The sequence below is a fragment of the Melanotaenia boesemani genome, chromosome 3 (genome assembly GCF_017639745.1).
Source record: "Melanotaenia boesemani isolate fMelBoe1 chromosome 3, fMelBoe1.pri, whole genome shotgun sequence".
Taxonomy (NCBI): domain Eukaryota; kingdom Metazoa; phylum Chordata; class Actinopteri; order Atheriniformes; family Melanotaeniidae; genus Melanotaenia; species Melanotaenia boesemani.
This window is the reverse complement of record NC_055684.1, coordinates 19,188,751-19,212,603: the sequence shown is the minus strand read 5'-3', so window position 1 is coordinate 19,212,603 and position 23,853 is coordinate 19,188,751. Positions and strand designations below refer to the sequence as shown.

The following is a 23,853-nucleotide window of genomic DNA, read 5'->3' as shown; positions in this document are numbered from 1 at the left end:
GTAAAAACATTAAAAGTTCATGCTCAACTATGGTATGATGTAGCATGATGCTATTTTTTGTATATAATGTCACAAAGTGTAACATGGTCTAATGTGTTTTTACTGAATTAGCAGTTATTTAAAATTACCTTCAGCACTAGATGATATCCATAAAGTCCACGTCCTCAGTGGTAACGCAGGTGTGAATTTTATGTTCCTCCCACACTCTTGATTCTGACTTGTTTTCATGTTTTGACAACAATCTTTGCTTCTCGCACATTCCAAGTCTGTTCCTCTGATCTGGCTTTCAAAGGTAAAACCAACTGAGACTAAAGCCTGAGCATGATTTTTTTTGGTTCCTTTGTATTTTGTGTCTCGTTTTGTTTTAACTTTAGCAGTAATTTCTTGTTTTGACGGACTTCTGACTGCTTGCCAAAGTAGATTTTAATACCCCTCCTGCATGATACAAAAAGTTGGGAGTTGCAAGTTTTCCTGATGGCGCTCCACACCCGGTGGGCAGATGCTGATTCAGTGTTTTTCATCAACACAGCCTAACACATACTGTGCATTTGTTTTATTCTCTAAAACGTCCCTTATGACTTTATACCAAAGTTAAGCAGTAAATGCTCTGGCAATAACCAGTGCTGCTGTTTTTGCATTGTTGAAGTTTAGCTTTTTTGAGTTATATTTTGGACTTTGTTTACCTGTACATTCTGTAAAGCATGTTTAAAGAGAGCCTTTTTGTTACATAGCCATTACTCAAAATATTAAACATGTTCTCATAATTTGCTTTGAATGTTATTTATCTGGACACTCTTTGCTAGAAATTGCTTCAGCATTGACTAAGCTGTTATGTTAGTGTTTAAAATATATTGAGATTGTTTGGTTGAGTCAATCAGTAGTCCGAATCTAAAGGGATTATTAAATTTAAAATGATGGCTGACAGAGAAAGGCAGAAGATTTTCTCATTTGGAACTGAAACAAGCCAGTGTTTGCCTTTACTGATTGAGCATGTTCTTGCTGGATTTGACTTGGATAAAAATAATTACAGAACAGCCATCTTAGCAACCTGGCACACCATGGAGTGATTTTTAAATGGCCAAAGCAACTATAATCTGGATTTAGTCATGTCAAGCCAGTGAAAAGCCAGCTAATTTAGGCATTAGAACACTGCTAGTCCATCAACAGTCTCGACGCCAAGAAAAAGACCATCCTATGTAGAACCCTGCAGAATCCCAGGTTACTCTGGATTTAAGTTGCTCGTCAGTCCATCCAAGCCAATGAATTATTCATCAGAATGCCCAGTGTGGCAGTTAAAACTCAGACTTCTAGTGGGTCACATTCCAAATAGAAAAAAAATGGAAGCAACTACAGCTTCATAAGCATTACAGAGGGCATGTTTTCAGCTTCCAGTTATAAAGCTAATAAGCTCTGCTGACATAACGTGGCACTGACATATAACTGTCCTGTGGGCCAACATGTCCAAATTGTCAAAATCCATAATGCTGCATTTGAGAGGTTTTGGCACAAGCAAATTGCAACATTTAATAGTGGCATGAAACTCCACAAGTTATCCCAGGATGCAGAGTGATGCTGACAAATGCTGATCAGCTTCCATTCCACATCACTCCAGAACCATCCTGCATGTTATCATCAAGATCAGATCATGAAACCAGAAAATACTGATAAAATGAGTGTTATGTCATATTAGTGTACGATACCAAACACACAGACATTTATGTAAATATGTGAGTTTATGTACAATCTGCACTCTGAGGCGTAGGCTTTGCATTTGGAGGAAGTGTGGTTTCTGTTTGAATTAAAGGTCCGTTTAACAGGCACCTATAAATATGACTTAGAGCTGTTTTTCTATTTTTTCTTCATTCATCATTCATTCATTAACAGGTTAGAGGCAGGGCACACCCTGGACAGGTCACCAGTCCATCGCAGGGCCAACACATTGGGGACAAACAACCATTCACACTCACACACACTCCTAGGGAGAATTTAGAGTAATCAATTAACCTAACATGCATGTCTTTGGACGGTGGGAGGAAGCCGGAGTACCTGGAGAGAACCCACACATACATGGGGAGAACATACAAACTCCACACAGAAAGGCCACTGCCCTCAAGGTTCAAACCTCCCCCCAACTGAGATTCCAACCAGCGACCTTCATGCTGTGAGGCTATTTTTTCCTTCTTTTTCTTTTTTATTTTTAAACATCATTCTTTGCCATTTTAATGGCATTACATGTCAAAGAATAAAAGGAGTCAGCTGAACAACTACAGCCATTTCAGTATCACAATTTGATCATAATAGAACTTTTTTAGTAGCTAGTACACCCACAGCTATACAAATTATTTCAATAAATAATCAGGTTAAATTAAAAAAGAATATTAAGTAAGATAGATAGATAGATAGATAGATAGATAGATAGATAGATAGATAGATAGATAGATAGATAGATAGATAGATTTAACCGTTGAAAACATGGTATGGAAGATCCTCTGAGATTCGTGATTTTACCAGTGGGTGGCGCTGATTATATGGTCATTGGAAAAATCCTCATGAATACTTGCATCTTTTTTCCTTTTGCAAATTTGAAGTCTTAATTGGGTGAAATTTGCTTTGCACGCTTAACGTTTGGATTACTGTTCAATATATTTTAAGATAATATATATTGTACATATTTCTTCTAATAATATGTAAGTCTAGTCCGTTAATTCTGAAAAAAAAGAAAAAGATATATTGCTTTGATCCATTTCAGACATGGACTAAGATGACGGCCATTTACGGCGAACACTGTTGGACTGTTTATATGTAACCTGTGTGTTTTTTCTTCTGTACTACTACCGCTACACACCGGACGATGGAGCCAACATGAGTGTCTGAAAAACCGCTGCTGCTGAGCGTAAAAGGGGCGTTTCGGAGCCTGGCAACATCTCACTTGGCGGTACCAGGTGTGTTCAAACCTGTAGCAGACAAACGCTCGCAGATGTCTTTGAGCACGGCCAATACGGGGTGGATCTCAGCTGCGTAAACAGCGCTACATACCGTGTTTTTCTCAGCCTGCCCGCAGGTATGAGGGAATTCTCACAGACGCACAACGCTTCAGCGATTGACATTCCACAATCTTCCATCGAGTGAGTCAGATATTGTCTGTTTACATTTTGTTTAGACTTCTTGACGTGGAAGGCTCATACAGAGTCGATTCAAAGCACGGACATTCTTTCAGCGAAGCGTTTGAGGGCGTAGAACCTAGATAGTGTCGTCTTTTTTAACCATCTCAGCGCTATCAACTATCCTGCTTTACGCACAAGAAGCGCTTGGAATTATTGCCACCAAGACAACTGAGCGCACACCGCAGACCAGACCCGTGGCATGTCAAACCTCAGCATCAGATGGGCAGGTGGAGATCAGTCGCGTAAATGTCAAGAGGATGAAATTCCGAGCAGGTCGAAAGAATAACTCGTGGGGCTTTATTAGGCCGCGTCATCTCGCGCTCATTTAACAACTACAAACTGAGCCAACTCCCATCAGTTAGATTGATTCTTTGAACACAGAGTGATCATGTCCAGAACGCTGAAGAAGAAGAAACACTGGTCCACTAAAGTGGTGGAGTGCGTCGTGTCATGGGGGAACCTGGGAGACTTTGGCTCCGTTGTGGAGGTCTTGGGAGGAGCAGAGCTCGGACAGTTCCCCCACCTGGGTCAGATGAAACTGGACATACTCGTGTGTCACGTCGGTAAGCTACCTTACTACGGGGACGTTCTGCTGGAGGTGAACGGGACGCCCGTCAGTGGACTTACAAACCGTGACACCCTGGCCGTCATACGCCACTTTCGGGAGCCGATTCGCTTGAAGACCGTCAAACCAGGTGCGTTCTCTTCTCTCTGTTCTCATTGCTGCTGTTGCTTTCACATTAGCTCCGCTGGTAAGATGAGAGTTCTGATATGTGGTGTCCAGTTTCCACCAAACATAACATAACAACCCTCATGATGATGATTACCAAGGCTAGACTTATCACTCAGGTTACTGTCAGTCTGTGAACAGCAGCCTTCTACACGATCACCTACAAGTTATTATTGAATGAACTATTTCCTTTAGAACCATTTTCAACTAGTGGTACAGTTACTAAATCATCTAAAACTGATTAATCTTAGAAACATTTAAAAAAGTGGAATGGTGGGAGTTCAGTTGTGGCCACCCATACTTCTCTATGACTTCCCAGATGATATCCCAGATACCCCACCACCACCCCCAATAAAATCTAATTGACCAATTTTCTCAGCACTTTCTTTTGCAGATCGAAGAGTGATAATGGTAATAATGGCATGTAGCCCAGATGGCGCCATCTAAGCTAAGTGCACTTACATGCATAGAAATAAGGGCTGATTTCATCCCTCCATTATTCAGGTTGCTGCCCACTGACCACAGACGTGATGGGGGTGGTGGGGTTAGCTGTGTTGTACTCTATAGTCTCATCGTTCCCATGCTAGCTCTCAGGAAACTAGCTTCAACATCCCAATACAGTTTAAAAACTGCTGCTGATGATGGTACTGACTCCAATAGTTCATCCCAAGTTAAGGCTGGCACTGTTGGGATCTTGTGGGACATGACTTTGCTTGACCATATGCCAAAGCTATGCCACTGGTTTCCAAACCTGGTGTCTGGGACCTCCGCCAAGGGGGTCCCCCAAAGAGAACCGGGGGTCCCAGAGGCCTTGAACACAGAGCCATTGTAATTAATGTCCACATATTGTCCCTATTTTAAGAAAAAAAGTAATGTTATATTTTGTTAATTGAACTTTGGCTTTATTGAAGGACAGGACTTAGCCAGAATACATTATTTATGATGAGATTCTCACTTTTGGAAACATAAAACTAAGTGGTTTCAGCTCAGGGTGGGGCAGGGGGTCCATGGCTTTTCAGTACTTGCATGAGGGGGATCCTCAAGGAAAATAGCTTGGGAATCATTGGTATAGACAACTGCTGAGAATAATTAAAAGGTTACATCAGCGTCATCTTCAGCAGCTGCTGAGACCTTAGGTTGCATTTCTAAGTAAACAAAAAATGAAAGGAAAAAAATGTTTGCTTAGATTTATGAGTCTTGGCCCTATTAGTATACATCCACATGAAGGTGTGTGTGGCTTTTGTGCATCTGTACTCCCCAGAGCTCCTAACACCCTGCTCTCTGCCCCACTAACCAAGGATGATTAATAAAGGGCACAGAGGAACGAGAGAGCAAAGCAGGAAGAGAGACACAAAGAAACAGAAGGAGAAAAACAAGAGAGAGACGAGGAAAAAAAAAAAAAAATCTGCCTTGCCTTTGGCTTCAGGCTGGACTCCCACGCAAGGCTGTTTTTGCTCTTTAAAGCTCACAAGGAAGTAATAGGTGGCAAAGATAGCAAAATCTCTCATTACATATTTTTCTCAGTGTTACCCTTCATAGCCAGAACACACTCATCCTCAGTCACACGCTATCAAAGATCAGTTTCTGAAAAAGGGCCCTGCAGAGTCCCTTGGCATCAGCATGCAGATGGGGTTGTTGTATGTCAGATTATATTGTTAACGTGTGGACATCTGCATTATGTGTATAGATTCCTGTGTGGTAACTTCATATTTAATTCACATGTCTTGCATAATTGAGTTAGCGAGTGGATTCTCCACTCTGTTGGAGGTAGGGGGCCAGAGGATCAGCTGTTACCAGGAGGCCCAGGACCTGCTAGGACATGAAGGTGCCGGCAGCAACCGACAGAGTCCTTGGGTCTACCAGATGTTCCACTGTACACTTCCAAATATCCTCCTGTGCTCTGACTGCCTCACCCTCTGAAGCTGGTGGGTTTCTTGTGCTTCTGCTGCTGCTGACAGCCAAAAGGGAAAATGAAGTGTGTCGACACGTAAAGAAAGAATTGGGGATTTGAGGGAAGGATGGAGAGAGATGGGATGCGAGATGCAAGTCTCGGCATGGGCTGTTATCTTTCTCGGCTATTGATTGAAAAGGAATGCAAGCTGAAAAAGTCGCAGAAAGCATTTCTTTAAGTTTTCTATAGCTTCCTCTAGTGCATCTTATATTCTCTGGTGGCTGCTAAGAGGCTTCTCACATACATGTATCCTCATAGACATCCCCTTTTGCTGCTTTGAAATGAAGACGTTCACACTATGCTTGTGTGAGTCTTGACAGTTTACCACGCTATGGATGGACCCATTTTCCTGGTATTTTTTGAACATGCTTCCATTAGAATCTCTGTGTTCCGTAATTTCTGCCAGTACCCCAGCTAAGCATTGGAAGACAAGTCTAATGAAAAGCTTCATGAATGGCATCATGCAACTCTGTTTCTGCCTCATGTTTATATTTTTCTTTGCCTCGTATATGTTTACAGCTGCAGTCACTGCACAGTCAAAACATACGTACAACCTGGAGCCGTCTATGTTCAGCTGAAAGGATGATGCGACTCTGACAGCAAATGAATAATTTCGCATTGCAGTACAGAGTGGAGCTGGTGCAACAAGGCTCCATATTTTCTTTCAGCAGACTAATATTAGTTGTGTGAAGATATGCAACAAATGTAAACAAGCTATCTTGTTAAAATTGATGCATTCTGCTTCTCCTTTGCGTGTCAGTCACAGTTGAAATTGAGACAATGATGCACAAAGTTTAACAGTCAACACACTGCAGGTACTAGGCCTAAATCTTCAAAGAAAATTGTAATTATGTGAAATATTCAAACATTTCTGGGGTGTGTGAGTAACAGTGTTATGTCTGGAAGATCAGTCATTTTACCTTTCATTGGTTTTAGTAAGTGTTTATGTAATAATGACAAATTTCTAATCTGCAGGATGGTTTATTTTTATCTGTTTCTTTAAAGACTGTTGTTCTTAATTGTCTTTTAATCCTGAAGTCAAATTGCATGATTAAGTTTACACAACTCTACTAATTCTATTATCTCTAACAGTTTATTTCCTACTACTGATCAACGTTAGATTTTTAGGCTTATGCTTACAATGCAAAATATTCCCTATTAATCATGCCAATAAAGATGAATGCACATATGTGAGCCCCTAAGCCCCTGTATTAAGCAGCAATAGTGAGTGTGGGTTAATCACATTAATGCACCTCTCATACCAAAAAGTACACCTCAATGGAATCATGCTCTTGACAGGCAATGCTTTGTCAATGTGAAGAGATTTATGGTGGCAGTTAAAAGAAAAAGGGGAGATTTTAGAGTTAGTGTGGGAATACAGGAGCTCAGGGAATCTGGTCAAATGACTTGGGATATCTATTCTAGCCTCAGATGTTTCTGACAGTGAGCTGAGTAAATCGGTACAGCCATCTTATGCTGCTCCTCTGGTACATTTAAAGCTGAATAAGATTTCTTTTTTAGTTTAAAGTTATAGTTTGCATAGATGTGTTTAAATTCTGATTCAGACATGCTTTTTTTTTGTTTTTCCTATTTATGCTTTAGTACCAAACATGCTGATCTGCTATTTGAAAATTGACTGTCTTTATTTTTTAATGACTTTAATAGTGTGTATTGCCCTTAGAATGAAATCATTTTAATCTCAATTGACTGGAGAAAAAAGTGTGACCAAAGAACTGCAGTAATAACAATGAATAATATACTAAACTGTAGATAACACAGAATATGGAAGATGCAGCTTGTCAAACCAGAGACTTTCAGGGCATTGCATCATCCTGTATACTGCTTCTGTGTGTACTGAAACCACAGCTTCACTCCTATGGACATACTTTAAAAACTATGCAAGTATTTTTGTATATTTCCCACCATCAAATGCAAATGTGTGCACTCTAATCATCCCTGACTGAGTTCTACAGCAGGCTGCAGTCTTTTAGACTACTCAGTGTGTTTTTTCAACCTTCCAAATTTGCCTTGTTGTCAGTTCATTTAACCGCCATGAAAACAATAAACCCACCCATCAGAAAATTTCACAAAAGATATTTATCACAGTGAGCATTGTATCTGCTTTTAATCTTGTATTAGATATGATTATATGGGAACAGCCAGTCTTTTCCATTTAAAACTGCTCCTCTGCACAATGACAACCTTGACAACAACAGAAGCAGATATTCACTCTGGAAGATTAGTAAACTCAAGCAGACTTGATCTTCACCCTGCTCTAAAATGATTTGTTACGTAGAAACCTATTCTTTTTTCTGTTGAGGGAAAAAAAGCCCACCTCAAGGTCCACTCACTGTTTGTTTACTTATTTATTTACTTTCTTTTAAACTTAGATCGTTGTCATACAACTCTCAATAGAGGATGCTGTTCATCAGTCAATGCAGTGGATTTGTTCACGACTGCTGATCAGTTGTCTAAGTGCATTTCCTACACTTCCTATAAGGAGAACATGTCTCTGGCAAACACTAACATGATCGTTAAGGCTAATATGAACAAAAGAAAAATATCTTTTTATGAATTAATAAAAAACAAAACAATTGTAAGATCTGTGCTGCAATCTATGACATGGTTACTGCAACAGATACACCTACCTGTTAGCAACTGAGTAATAAGTTAAATTAGTTGAACTAAAGAATTAGTTACATAAACAAAGAATTAGTTACTGGTTTGTATCCTGAAGGCAGGGTTCAGTGTCTGTTTCAGCACTTGTTTGTGTCAATCTAGCTCAAAGATATTGACTTATTTTGAGGGACTTTGGTGCTAGAGGTGATGCCAGTGTAGTGTCAATGTCATCCTCTGCTTTTCAGTCTATTACAATGTATTAGGTATAAGGTAAATATATCCAGTTTAAACCCTCTACAACTCTTCAAAAAAGAGAAAAATATTCAGAATGTGACAGGTGGTTGTGTTGAAAAGGGACTTGAGCTCATTTAATGGGGGTTTAGGGGAATATAAGACTAAAGAGGTTTGGAAATTGCCATAAAGTTCACTCCTGGCAGGTGCTGATGATGTGACAGTGGTAATACTTAACCCCTGCTGGTATTTGAGATGAGAAACACAGCAAGTAAAACCAGCCATTCTGTTAGGTTAATCCCATGGTGTTCCTGGCATGTTGTCACGCTCATCAGGCAGCATAGGAGCACCTGGCCAAGATTGCCAAACAGTAACAACAGAGCAGATTCCACATCATTTAACTATGATAGTTTGCAGGATATTTTTGACCCAAACGACTCCTTAATGCAATTTACTAATCTCAGCTGCTCTCCTTTGTCTATCCTTCCTAATTCACTTTGAATTATAGAGATACAGTACAGCAAGAATACATTTAATTCATATTTGTGTTATTTATTAATACTTTTTGAGTCTGTTTGCTTTCACTGCATCATCCTAAAAAGCATTTTGCTGAAATATATCTTGTTTTCCTTCGTGACTCTCATCAACCATCTCCAGTATGTGCCTGAGGCAGCTGTCAGGCCGCTGTTTTACCTCACAAACATACACAAAACCATACACATGCACACACTTGCTTCTACATTCCACTAAAGATCGGTGCATTCTTTAGCCCCTTATACTAAACTAAACCATCACGAATAAGTGCCAAACCTTAACCTAAACCTAAATCCAGCTTTTATCCTAAACTAAACAATCAGCTCAAAAACTAGTCTCAACCCCATGGTAACTCAGTAATTTGTCCCCATGGTGATATAATTTTCTAAATGTTAGTGGACAGTAAGGTTAAAGACCCCCCAAAACCTATACAAACATGAAACACACACTATCTAAGTACACTGGATAAAAAAAAATCATGGAAAACTGGATAAATCTTAGTATGTGAATTGTACAGTAATCTGTATGTATCTACAGTGTGAGGCGTGTCTTTTAGCTTAAGTAATGCCTTTAATAACAAATAATATCAAGTTCAACTGGTTTTGTCAGTGACAATACATCTCCTAGCATCCTAGTCTAAGGCCCACTCTCTCATTACTTACAGTGGGTTTTTAGGGGCGGAGGAGGGGAGTTTGACATGGGAACATGGGAGAATGCATAGGTCCACTACAAAACAAACATTTATAAAGTTCTCCCCTACCCCTACCCCAATTCCTCCATAGTTAAATTTTTGAGCCAGAAACTCCATTGATGTGTGTGCATGTGTATATGCATGATAGCTGGTGGAACTAGAGTAAAGAGAGAGGTTGGAGTGAAAAAGCACAGCATGACTCCTGGTCCCCAGCCCTCTTTCATTATTCCCACTTTAATCAAATTGGCACCACTCTTGTCAAACACTCTGCTAGCACCTGCAACAGTCTTCTCAACATAAACAGCATACTTGATAAAATGACTTAGAGTTGGAACTGTGTGTTTTGAGTTGGTGATGAAGAGTGTTTCACGGTGATTGCCTTGTGAATGTGAAATAAATTCTCTGTAGTTAGGCTTGAACTGAGGGACTGAGTGGAGGTGGGTAGAATGGCTTCCCAGTTTAAGCATGTTGAAAATGCTGTCCATCTGGAATTCTTTCTACTTTCTTATCTTGACCGCTTATTCCATTATGGGTCGCAGGTGAGCTGGAGCCTATCCCAGCATTTTAACAGGTGAGAGGCAGGGTACACCATGGACAGGTTACCAGTCTGTCGCAGGGCCAACACAGATAGACAAACAACCATTCACACGCTCACTCTCTCCAAGGGAGAATTTAGAATAACTAATTAACCTATCGTGCATGTCTTTGGAGGGTGGGAGGAAGCCAGAGAACCCGGAGAGAACCCATGCATACACGGGAAGAACCTGCAAACTCTTATCTGGAATTACTATCATTAGGCCTGTCGCGATAAGCAATAAGTCAATTAATTGAACGATAAGAAAATAAGAGCACGATAAGTTTGCCGGCCGCGATAATTTTTATTAGTCCCCCCTTTACCATAGACTGTGTATGACAATAGGTTTCACTATGGAGTATTTCGACTAAACGCTCTGGTTTCTTGCGGAGTGATCTCTCTGGTGTCATACTTGACAGCAGCATGTTGCAGCACGAGCCGGTAAGCCGCATTTGTTTTGCAGGGCTGCCAACACGCAATGGCCGTGAGACTTGCGTATTTAAGTGGCTTCTCACGCTCTTGCGCTAAACCTCCAATTCTCATGCTGAAATATGTAAATAAGTCGAATGGAGAAATAATAGATGCAAGCACCTCCTCTTTTATCATTTCGCTGCTCCCCACATGTAAGCAGAACACACACATTCTAGCTTACGACGTCAGTACAAAGCCCCCACTTCCTGGTCTACCGTAATAACCCCTGTAATCCGCAGGCACATTACGCAAATAGAGTCAGCCTATATACTAGCGTATTTGACAAAATACACATTAAAAGCAATGCCGGCTAATCGAGAGGTTTGGGAGGATTCCCAGTGGGCCGCATTACTTTTGGGCCGGCATCCCGGCGTATGTGAAAAGGCGCTTTTATTTATTTAGTTTATTGATCTTTGAAAATGTGTACTTGCATTATTATGGCATATGTCATTATATTAGTTGAGAATGGTCTCAAAATGACACATTAGCGCTTTGCGCAATATTATCGTTTATCCCGATAATTTCTGAGAAAATTTATCGTACAGCTAAATTTATTATCGTGACAGGCCTAACTATCATATATATTTATATTAGGGCTGGTGATGTTAATGCGTTATTGCAGTGTTATCGTGTTAATTGATTAACGGCAATAATTAACGGTGGGTCCAACAGGTGTAAACACAAGTACATGTGTGTAAAAAAGTTACTTTAGTGATGTAAGGATATTTTATTTATAATGTGTCTCAAAGAAGAATACCTAATGCCACTAAATCAAGTCTCCAAGTGCATTTAGTCAACAAAGTATTTGTTTAATAACAACTTAAATATACATATGCCACAAACAACAGCGCCACCATAACGAGTAACACCCGAAACAAAATGCAACACGCGTGATCCGTTCACTTCACCCCAACATGTTGGGTATCAAATGAAACTAGAAAAGCTGCAATTTCATATGATACCAAGCATAAAAAGATATTCGCCAAGCTCCTCACGTCAGTCTCAAAACAAACACGAAGCTAACCTTCGCATATCACAGCTAGCCTTATCAGATAGCATGTTTATCACCAAATACAGCACCAAATCCCAAAGCTATTCTCACAAACAGCGATATTTTTATTTCTTTACCTTTTTGTGGTCATTTTCAGTCTATCCACATTGTTCTTCGACCAAAACTCACAGCGTAGTAATCCATAATCGTGAAACTGCTTCATGCGCTAACATGTCATATGCTCCCATTCACACCCATTTTGTTGTCTTGTTGTGGGTCTTGGCAGTGTAAATAAAGTTTGGTCAAACTTAGGCCTGTCACGATAACAAATTTAGCTGTACGATAAATTTTCTCAGAAATTATCGCGATAAACGATAATATTGCGCAGAGCGCTAATGTGTCATTTTGAGACCATTCTCAACTAATATAGTGACATATGCCGTAATAATGCAAGTACACATTTTCAAAGGTCAATAAACTAAATAAATAAAAGCGCCTTTTTCACTGTTGCATCTTCAAATAAACTCCAGACAAGTAGACAAGCATGCCGGTTTTAATGACGAACCAAACTTCAGCACTTTACATCGAACAAAAACCCGTGTTCTTCTTCTGCTCTTCAAAATCTACTGCTTGTGAAACAAAGTCATTCTGCCCTCTGTTGGCCTTATAAGTAACTACAACCCAGCAGTTAGCTGGGATACCACATTCACATACGCCGGGACACCGGCCCAAAAGTTATGCGGCCCACTGGGAATCCTCCCAAACCTCTCGATTAGCCGGCATTGCTCTTAATGTGTATTTTGTCATATACGGTAGTATATAGGCTGATTCTATTTGCGTAATGTGCCTGCGGATTACAGGGGTTATTACGGTAGACCAGGAAGTGGGGGCTTTGTACTGACGTCGTAAGCTAGAATGTGTGTGTTCTGCTTACATGTGGGAAGCAGCGAAACAATAAAAGAGGAGATGCTTGCATCTATTATTTACATATTTCAGCATGAGAATCGGAGGTTTAGCGCGAGAGCGTGAGAAGCCACTTAAATACGCAAGTCTCACGGCCATTGCGTGTTGGCAGCCGTGCAAAACAAATGCGGCTTACCGGCTCGTGCTGCAACATGCTGCAGTCAAGTGTGACACTAGAGAGATCACTCCGCAAGAAACCAGAGCGTTTAGTCGAAATACTCCATAGTGAAACCTATTGTCATACACAGTCTATGGTAAAGGGGGGACGAAAAAAAATTATCGCGGCCGGCAAACTTATCGTGCTCTTATTTTCTTATCGTTCAATTAATTGACTTATTGCTTATCGCGACAGGCCTAGTCAAACTCTACATCTTACAAGCTTACCAATGATATCTTACACTTGAAAGAGACTTTATCTGTCAGTTATAAATGCTTGCGTGTAAACAAAGGAGCATCATTGCCATTTTGCTGCAGTTATGCACGTGGGCGCACCGGAAAGAGCGAGTATCGAACAGCGTTCATTTCTTTGCTTCATTTTGACTTTTTATTCGTTTAGAACGAAGGATAAAAGCCATGAACATGTCCAAGAAATGACAAAAAAACAAATACACTGTGTTAGAAGCTCTGGAGGAAATACAGACACAGCTTGGCATAGTTTGTGTATCCAAGTGGCCAAATGGAGAGTCCGCCTGGTACTATCCACACTAAAACCTGCATAAAAGCTATGAGCTTTTTTCTATTCTCATGAAACTTTGTACAGTTGTAGTCAAGGAGTTGCTGAATGCATGCAGTGGTATCTTTATGCACAGAATGATTTCTATCATGATGTTTTCATCTGTGTAAAAAAAAACAAAAAAAAAAAAAAAACAATTAGGCGAGGATATTTTTTTATTTTTACCTATGGTTTATCACAATTTGCACAGGCATATGAACATTCACAATGTTTCTGACACCTCCAAAAACCCTAGGGTTCAAGAGGTTAAGAGAGAAGAAAAAGAACTGACATTTCTCTTTGTCTGTAGAAAATTGTGATTTTTGGACAGGAAACTGCTCCCAAAAGATGGGGTTTTATGCTGGTGGATATAGGTTTTGAGGTAAGACAGCAAAGGTAAGACATTTTATGACAATGTTTTACAGGCGTGCATAAATTGGGTCTTATTTTGCATCTGGTTCGGTAAATCTTGGTCGTAGTGAGATGAAACTTACAGTTTTGGAATATGTGAGATGTGAGCTTTTGGTAAAGGTGTCATTTGTCCGTGGTCATGCCGTCGGGTGGACACAGGGAGTCATAGTTTGTTTACATATTTTGTCTGACTTTGTGTACCTGGTTTTTTAATTGTTTGTTTGTTGTCTTAACTGTGTTTGTTTGTGATAGAAATGGTTTTACTGAGCTGTTAGCTGAGATTCTGGACTTTCTGTGGATACCACACATGTTTATAGTTACATTTACAGACCTGACGTTACATCCGTAAAACTGGATGTTAACCCCTTAACTCCCAGTAGCTGAGGGTGCAGGTGCAAGAGGTTAAGCTAAAAAGTAAAGCTAATAATGCAAAGTTAAAGAATTTATAGGCAAGAAATCTGGATAATGAACCACTAAAGGTGCATGGATGGACGTTATTGTGCATATTGTGAATATTTCTCTCTCCTCACCATCTAGAAGCTGTGAGAATCTAATCCTGCTTTCTGTCTGTTCACCTGATGCTGATGTTCATCACATATTGTTCCTTCTGTGTTTAGAAGGAAGCAGCTTCATAACTTTAAATTCATCCTGCTGACTTTTTACCTTTTTAGTTAGTAAATCCTGAAAATTTCATCCTTCTTTGTCATAAATATTTGATTTTAAAATATTTGATTTTATATATATGAAGAATTATTTTTTACTGCTGCTGTTTAAAGAGAAAACTGCTGCTAAATCTGTTGATTTGTTTAGTGCAGGGGCTGCAACCTTTCCAATCCAAAGAGCCATTTTTCCATCAGCCAGCTAAATAAAACTCGTTTAGGGCCGCAAATGTTACGAGACCTCTTGAGAAAAGACAACTTCGAATTCTTGATGAATATCTACTATAGCAGGGATGTCAAACTCCGGTCCTCGAGAGCCAGTATCCTGCAGGTTTTCATTGTTTCCCTGATATAACACACCTGAATAAAATCAAATGGATCCACCAGCTTCTTGTCATCTATTTCACAATAACCCATTAATTTCAGTTAGGTGTGTTAAATCAAGGAAACAATGAAAACCTGCAAGATACCGGCCCTCGAAGACTGGAGTTTGACACCTGTGTACTATAGGAAATTTGTTGTCATTTTGAAGTACCACATTTTATTGTCTATTTTTAGGTTTTTTTAAAAAAAAAAAAACAAAAAAAAAACATAACATTTTTGCAGTAGACAAACTTTCTTCTATGGGTTGTAGATATTTGTGAAAATTATGTAAAAAGAAAAAAGCCCATCGTTTCCAACCTAATGACAAGAAAAATAGATAAAAAAAAATAGTACTGTTACTTGTAGTGTCATTACGTTGGGAAAGTTCAATGCAATTATTCCATGAAAAAAACTGACAAATTGCCACAAACCTGCATTTGTTATTATATCTATATTTACAATCTTTAGTTAGCTCTTTAGCATTTTTAGCCATGTATTAAGAGCCATTGTGGAAGGTCCAGAGAGCCACTTGCGGCTCCAGAGCCGCAGGTTGCAGATCCCTGATTTAATGTTTGTAAACTAAAGTTTACTGCATTTTCTTCATGTAGCAGTAGGCCTGCTTTTAAAGTAAAAGGACATTTTGCACAAAAAAAGGTTTTTAAATTGTAACATTTCATGCAATTAATCGCAATTAAAATTTTTAATCTTTGCCCAGCACTAATTTCTGTATAATCGTTTGTCCGTCCATATATGTAAGTATATGAAGAAAGATGATGCTACAACAAAAAGTGGAAATAGTAGCATTGTTTGGCTGAGCCTATGCACAATTCTTTGCTTTCTCTTTGTTATATAACCCCAGAGAGGAGCAAGAAATACTGGACAATGGTCATATTGCCAGAGCTTAATCAGCACTGAGTGAGTGTGGGGAAAGAGAGGGACAAGGGATAGTGAGTGGATGGGGAATCAGCACAAGCAAACACTGTAATCTCTCCAACTCAAATCTGTGCTGCATGGAAAAAACCCATTATGGGAAGTTGTGTCCTTAACATTTGAGATTTGTCTCTCTAATTGCATTGTCTGCAGTAGCATACAATAGCAGTGGCCAAAAAGCCATAAAGCATACAAATAGCATTTGGTTGTTTACAGTTTCTACAGTTTCCTCAAGGATATCCTTTTTCATCAGTCGGGGTTCTCTGGGCTTTATTTTTCTTTCCCTGTGCCTTCAGCCTCTCTTCCAATTACAGATTCAGTTGTCATCTTAAATGCGTATTAGTGTGCAAACAGCAATATAATGACTAATTCTAATCCAGGCCTTGTAAATCTGTGTTTATTATAGGCTTTTAAAATAATTAAATTTTTATTTTGTTGTGACAGATTTGAAGTTGGGGGTGGGTTTTTATGCTGACTGAGTAGAGGATCAGTAATGGGCACTGAAACTGGCTATTTTTGCTTTGACCTGCATTTTGTTGGCTCTCATTACTCACTGTTCCTTCTGCCTACTTTGTGGAGGACACTTATTTCTGCCCCTGTTTGCCCATCACTGTGTGTGGCTCCATGCCTGGTTTTCTACATGCATTACACCAAGTAAATGTGGGATACTTGTCAGAGAGCCCCAGAAACTTGTAGTATTAGAAAAGTGATGTACAGTAAAAATGGTGGTGGTGTTGTATCGTTTGGAAAACAAACCCATAAATTGTAAAATAAGATAACGCCAGGCACTCAAAGATCTTTTTGTGATATAGGTACACAAAAATCCTCTGCCTTTTTTCTATGAGTTAATCAGTCACATTCTATAAGTGTGAAGATGAATTTGGAGGCAAAACAACATAAAGAGCTAGATAAGAGTGTGGCATGGTCCGTCTTTTGCATAAGCATCGTTTCTGTCAGTGTCAGATTGGAGGGGATGGCTGGTGAGGCGCCACTCCTCAGTCTGAGAATCTCGTTTATTTTATCAGAAGCTCAGCAGCCGTATGGCGGCTGACTAACCCAGCGCATGAGGGACTTTATTTTTATGCTATAGTAACTTGAATGTGCAATAATCTCTTCACTTGCCTTTCAACTGCATTCACTGACTACACACTTGTCACTTCCCACCTTTCTATTATCCAGATGTGCATTATCCTCCAATTGGTGTTTGTCATTGCAAGGAGGGGGACTGTGGTCACCTCCAGACATCTCACAGGTAATGGGCCTTGACATCTGAATTAGTCTGCTTTCTCAAAAGGTGATTAGCGAGAAGCTTTGGATTCTGGGGGGCAGATGCTGATGGACGAACGTTAAACAGGCAGTAGTGATGGGCCTGTGGTGTGCTATTTCTGTGGCTCATGATGGGAGGCTTCACAGTAATATGGCTGATCATGAAGTGGCCACGGTATTGTTTTACAGACTACAGAGGGTGCGCTAATAGGGGTATCTGCATGTGGCTTATTGTGATTACGTCTTTACAGTGTTGAATTAGTGGCCTGGGAAATTTTGTTGATATTTCAGTCTGAGCAGTGGATAACCAACTGCCTGTCTAAACTTTGTGAATGACCCATCTTTCAAATTTTATACAATATCCCTTTCCTGTCTGTGTCTTTGCTGTGTGACTGACTTGCCCAGCTGTTACTCTCATCCCTTCCCCAGCTCTTTTAATATTCCTTGGCTGTGTGATTCGCTGTGTGCTTGTGGCAGCAGGGGAACGGCTGGCTTTGTAGAATCTTAATAACGGTGAGCGAGTGCCAAGCTTTCCATTCGCTGCTTGCTGCAGGCGTGTGACTGAATGCCAATGAGACATTAAGGTTGAAACAGGATGGATCAGGCCAGGCTGTAGAAGGCAGCATCTGAGTGGCTGTAGAGCCCTTTACCAGGTGAGGAGCGTGCATGTCGGCTCCCAGAGGCTGCTCAACATGAGGTGCTCAGTGTCTCCGGGTTATCTTGGCGTACCTAATTATCAGTATGTACCCTCTCTTGTGCTTCTGTGTCAAGTGTGAGATAATCTAAGTCCATTGCACTACTTTCTATATAACACAATAACCTAGAGTTGCAGGAATAGATTAGACCGGTTAGATTGTGGTTCATTAATGACACAGTGATGTCATCAAAGCCTCTCTTTTTCTTTTGGTCCAGGCTGGATAATCAGTATATTTCCCCCAGATTTTCGGTGGATAAACACCTTTTCTTTGCCTTTTTCTGTTGAAAATCAAATACTGTCATGGATTATTTAATGTTGTTTTTGTGATAACACAGTTTGTACTGCAGGCTCTTTTCATCTAGTCTTTTTTCATATTTGAATACCACAACAAATTATTTATTATTTCCTCTGCATGTTATGATAAATTAATAAAAGATACATAACTAAAAGTGATACTGTAAAACTGCAGTGGTAATGTATTTTTCTTTTTTTAATTTATTGAAATAGCTGTCTCAACTAGGCCGTATGTTGCCCAGCTTTTATCTTTAGCTTCTCTCTTCAGTCTGTTCAAGTCTTTCTCATGTAACACTTTTGAAATGCATTTGGACCACAGATGTAAGCACTGGGAGGTTAAATTATGATGTCCCAAAAGCCAAGAAAGAAACCATTACAGGCATGAAAAAAAAAAAGCAATTGTGTACATTTTTAAAAATGAGTTTTAGCCTGCATGCAACTTGTATTAAACCTACAAAGGCTAAAGATAACTGGAGTGTGTCTCTGCGTTGATAGATGTGGATGTTATTTAATTTCTTCTGCAGAGACGATGCTGGCTGTCAACGCAGGACCTGTTAATGCACTGTAAATGGATAGCTGTAATTCTTTGGTTCACACACACTGTCTCACACACACTGGGGCATTATCTCTCTCTCTCGCAGCATGCACATGGTCCTCCACATGACGCAGATGTTGTTAACAGTGGGATGGGATGATGGGTGGATGCAGAAACCTAGTTACCCAGTCACTGCCTAATCTGATTACAGACGGCTTCACGCAGCCTTCCTGACTGATGAAGGGCAGGCATCAGGGAAGGGACAGATGGATGAGCCATGGTTGTTAACAGCTGTGGTTAACTCTCTTGTGTAATATACAGTTGTGATGTTCAGGAAGAGAAACCCATGTGACAGCCTTCCACTGCATTATATTGCAAAGGTATCATAAGGCCAGTGTGGTGTTTCAGTTCTGAGATGTAGAGCTCATCCTGCGCAACTCTCACCAGTACATCCAAATAAGGTGGCATGAAACTGTCTCCTGACATATAGGAAATCAATTACATTTCCAACAATTTATGCACTCTATATATTTGCTCTTTGATTTTTCCTGAAAGAAAAAGAAAAAGAAAAAAAAACAAACAAAATGCATACAAAAAGCACTGTTTGTGATTATATTGTTAGTATTAGATTGTTATATAGCACATTTAATTTTTGAATACCTAAACAAAATCAATAATGGTTTGTGTTGATTAACATCCAGTTGCTCATGATTTTCAGCCTCTCAAGCCTTCTCCTGTCAATAATGTGACTCACAACAGTTTCTAAGTGCACCAAGCAGAGATAAGTGGTGGCAGCTGGTGGTGGAAAAGCTCTCAGTCAGAGCTGCATGACAACATCTTTCATATGAAGCTTAATGCAAGAATGCTTCAGTTTTTTCAATATTAACTCTTTATTATATATGTAAAATAAACACAAAGGATTACTATAAAAAGTGCCCTTTGAAATAAGGTGCAGACAATGTTTTTCCATCTATTCGCTGTTTGCATGCTTTTGTAATGCTGCTTTTTGCTGTAGCTATTACTGCTTGTGCTGCCTCATCCACAAGGCATCTCATTCTCTCCCAACAATATAACATTAATCAGAGCAGCATATATCAGTTTGGGCCTCGTATTTCCCACTAAAGGCAGAAGTAGGAGTCTCTTGACGGGCTGTTGGCGGCTTACAACAACAGATTTTCTTCCCAATGACTTTATTCCCTTGAGAGCACAGAGATGCTGGGGATTACTTTTAGACATCACTTCATATTAAAAATATTTGCTGCTCTCACTGATATGCTAAACGTGAACTGATGTTTTGATTTTGTGTTGTCATGTTGCTTATGTGTGGGGATCAGTTTGCTAACAGTGAGGTTGGCTGTCGTAGGCTGGGTCATTGCCGGTTACTCATTTTCCATCTTTGGCTGCTTTTGGCTCTCTCCTTATGGTTTAGCCTACTGTGCTTTTTTATTCAACATGTGTTTTCTGACGCTTTCATGCTGTTAATTTATTGTGATCAAGTGTTGTAAATATTAGGCACTGGACTGGTTTAGAGCAAAACTTCTTTTTTTTCTCTGCTGTCATTGCGGTTGTATTTTGGAGGTCACAGTTAGACCTTTCCAGCTTTCACTCGATAGGTTTAGTCATTTTAATCAGCTGCTGTGATAAAATTGATTTTCTCCTCTTTGATTGCAGTGTAGGGTTTTTGTCAATTCCCTGTAATCTGGTTAAAATACTAATATAATGTAATGTGATTTTATATAATATAAAGTTAAAATGTGATTCATTTCTTAGGTATGAAGCATTCATTCTGCAAAATGAGGATACACTTTTTCTTCTTTCTTTTTTGTAGAGTTTTTTTTTTATTTTAGTAATTTAAAAGAGAAAAACAAAATTCCTATTGAAACTGCTGAGTTGAATTTGAGGTCACGCTGTGATCATGCCTCAGAATGCTTGTTTCTTGAATTAATTTATAACCATGGCTGCAGTGGATACTAGACACTGAACAGCGGGCAGCAGGAACAGTTAGCCTATCCAGCAGTTCTTAACTGTAAGAAATATAATGAGACATGAAACACAGTGTTGAGAGAAAGTTTATTTATCATTTATATAGTTTTTGATAATGAATGTTGCTTATTTTTTACTGACTGTTTACGTTTTAAGGGCTGTCAGCAGCCATGAATGCTTAGTCTCCACATTTCTGCCTAATTTAAACTCAATATGTAGGAAGTGCTCCCAAAGTGGGTTTTAAAAATAACAATACAGCAGTGACTAAACCTACGCATTGTCCAGGAAAACAGACCCGAGTTAGCGTGCCGTGTGCTGTGATGAGTCAGGTACTTAGAATTTGTGAAAAGTATATCACAGAGCACCAAGATAAACACTGTCTGATGAACAAGCTGGCATAAGCTAACTGCCATCATCAGTAACACATTTCTATATTCTGGATAAATAAAAAAAGAAGGGAAATTCCATAATATTTATTTGTTCCTCAGATACAACATAAAAGAAAATAACAGAAGCGCTTGTTTCTAAGGAAAAATAATAAGCTTTTTTAAAATGTATATCGTGGATCAAAAGAAAAGCCGTCATCGTTAAGAATTAGGTTTGACAGCTTTGCAAAATCTAAGAGCCGTGAAGATTTTTTTCTCACATTGGAATACAGCTTCTTTAATGCATCTGTACTTAAAAAGACCTTAAGATTTTAGAGATGCTTTTGCACAAAATGTAAAACTTAAGTTCTGTTTCAGGGTCAACAACGACTCCATATTACAGTAAAACCTGTTTGTGTTCAAAGAAGCAGGTGATGTTCACGGGCTTTTATCCTCTTTGGTCAGCAAAACAGCCAGTGAGATTTTATCAATCCAACGTTGTTACCTTAAGACTTTCTGTTCTTAGATCTGTATTGCACTTTGGTCTTTGTATGCTATTTCATGCGGAATGCCAGTGATGCAACACAGTTTTTTGGTTTTACCGCAGATATTTTGATACAGATGTGCTGATTCTGTGGTTTCTCTCTCTTTGTACAAGTTGTGGCCTGCTGTGTGACAGAGATAGGTTACACAGTTGCTGTTCAGACTTAGAGATCTGAACATCAATTTTAACCAATAATGAAGCTCAAATAACCTGATAAGGCACATCCCATTGAGTTGCTTCATGTATGAAATGTGCTACATAAACAAATTTGCCTTGCCTTAAAATACAGATTAATACACCTGATGAACCATCAAGATTATGAACGATTTTATTTTTCAAGGGGTGAAATTAACTTTGTTTTCTTGATAATTTAATCTCCAGATTATTTTTATGGTCCCCTTCTGTTCGGCAGTTTAGATTGGCTGTACTGGACAAAATGGTTTCAGTGGTTGAAAAACCATCATAACTTTTAGAAAACTTGATAAAACCATCTGTGCCACTTGTGGTGAAGACTGTGGAAAACTTGTAGAGAAAAATGTAAATAAAATCCAATAACATGGCTGCATTTCAGAGAAGATCACATTTCACAGACTTTAGCAGTTCTCATTTATTAACAGATAATGATTATTTTCTTATTGAAAATAAACCATTAATTGGTGTTTTGCCAATTGCAGTAGTACTTTGTGCTACAAAATCCAGCAAAGTTATTTACACCTTTTAAAAAATATCTCTCTTTAAGGTTTTGTTCCATCTAGTTTTTTGACAGTAGAAAGCAGACAGGATGGTGGGCAGAGAGAAGATGACATAGAGGAAAGGGCCCCAGGCCAAGACTTCACTCTGGGCCAACTCTGACTCGTATGGACTTGTAGCCACTGTATATAGGATGTCTAGATGAAAACAGCAGAGATAAGATCTTACTTATTCTTTAAAAGCTTTGCCACAAACTTTAACTGGCTGTGTCCGATGAACCCTTTATGGTCTATATGACAGCTTTTGTGCGAGGTGGTCTGATGATTGCCAGATTTGGGGAAAATGGTTTAAAATTGATTTCCTATACCCACTTTATCTGGTACATCGGTGGCTCAAACATTCCCCAGGTGACACTGGAAGTGGAACCTTTGACAGTTCACTAGCCCGTCATAGGACTAACACAAAGATGGACACTTATGCATGTGTGTCTAAAGCTAATTAAAAGGTGACCAATCAAGCGGAATTGTGTCTTAAAAATGTGGGAGAAAATTTGACAACATGCAGGGAGACAATATAATATAATAATGGATTATTTTGTGCTTTATTGCTGACGGAAATCAAAGCGCTTACATTGGATCCATTATTTATTAACTCCTCATTCATACTTGCTAGTGGTAAGCTACATGTGTAGCCACAGCTGCAGCTGCCCTGGGGCAGACTGACACAAATGTGGTTCTGACCTCCACCGAACACTGAAGCAGCACCGAAGTCAACACTGAAGGCAAGGAGGGTGAACTGTCTTGCCCAAGGACACAAAACCAGATTGACTTGAAATGCCAACCTTCTGGTCATTGGACGACCCACTCTTTCAACTGAGCCATCCCAGATCTTACGAACTCCACACAGACAAGCTCGAAATTCAAATAAAGAGCCTTTTTGTTGTGAGGTGACTGTGTGAACCGAAGCTTTATTGTACCGATGTGATGGGAATAAAGTACTTCAAATTCTGCTTAATCAAGGTTATTGACTAATGATAACTTAATCAGTCAATGAAAGAAACTTAATGGTTCAAAATTAAGCCATTTTAACTTACTTGTGGGTTTCGGTTTGTTCTACCTAATATTTAATGGATTCAAAATTCTACCATCCTCCACCTCCTTATTAAGTATTAATGGAAAGTATTTGTGTAATCCTGTTACTTGTGAGTATATCCATGTGAGTACATCTGTGTGTTATTCTTGAGAAAGCCAAACTTTGTAAACTCGAGGTATGTGCCATATCAAAAATTGTTACTCTTCATCCCGGGCTTTGAGGTTGTGCTTTGGTTCCTCTGGCCAGATGATGCAGTGTGGCATTATGATCTCTCCTCTGACTCATTACAGAATGAGCCAGTTTGTGTTTTGACATGGCTGACTCTTACCTCAAGCCTCACTCTGTCTGGATGGCTGTTTTTATACCTGGCTGAGCAGCCCTGCCATTGGCATT

At 39.4% G+C, this 23,853-nt stretch overlaps 1 protein-coding gene across 3 annotated transcripts in view; it reads left to right on the top strand.

Annotated features, from left to right (window-relative positions):
• The first annotated feature begins 2,907 nt into the window (after window positions 1–2,907).
• LOC121636218 (membrane-associated guanylate kinase, WW and PDZ domain-containing protein 3) overlaps window positions 2,908–23,853 on the top strand; it is a 148,124-nt gene continuing 127,178 nt past the window's right edge. Inside the window, exon 1 of one of the 3 annotated variants that reach the window (XM_041979518.1) lies at window positions 2,908–3,859. In XM_041979518.1, coding sequence (XP_041835452.1) covers window positions 3,553–3,859 — 307 coding nt within the window. In that variant the 5' untranslated portion in view covers window positions 2,908–3,552. The remainder of the gene's footprint in view (window positions 3,860–23,853) is intronic. The other 2 variants (XM_041979517.1, XM_041979516.1) reach the window with 2 other exon arrangements.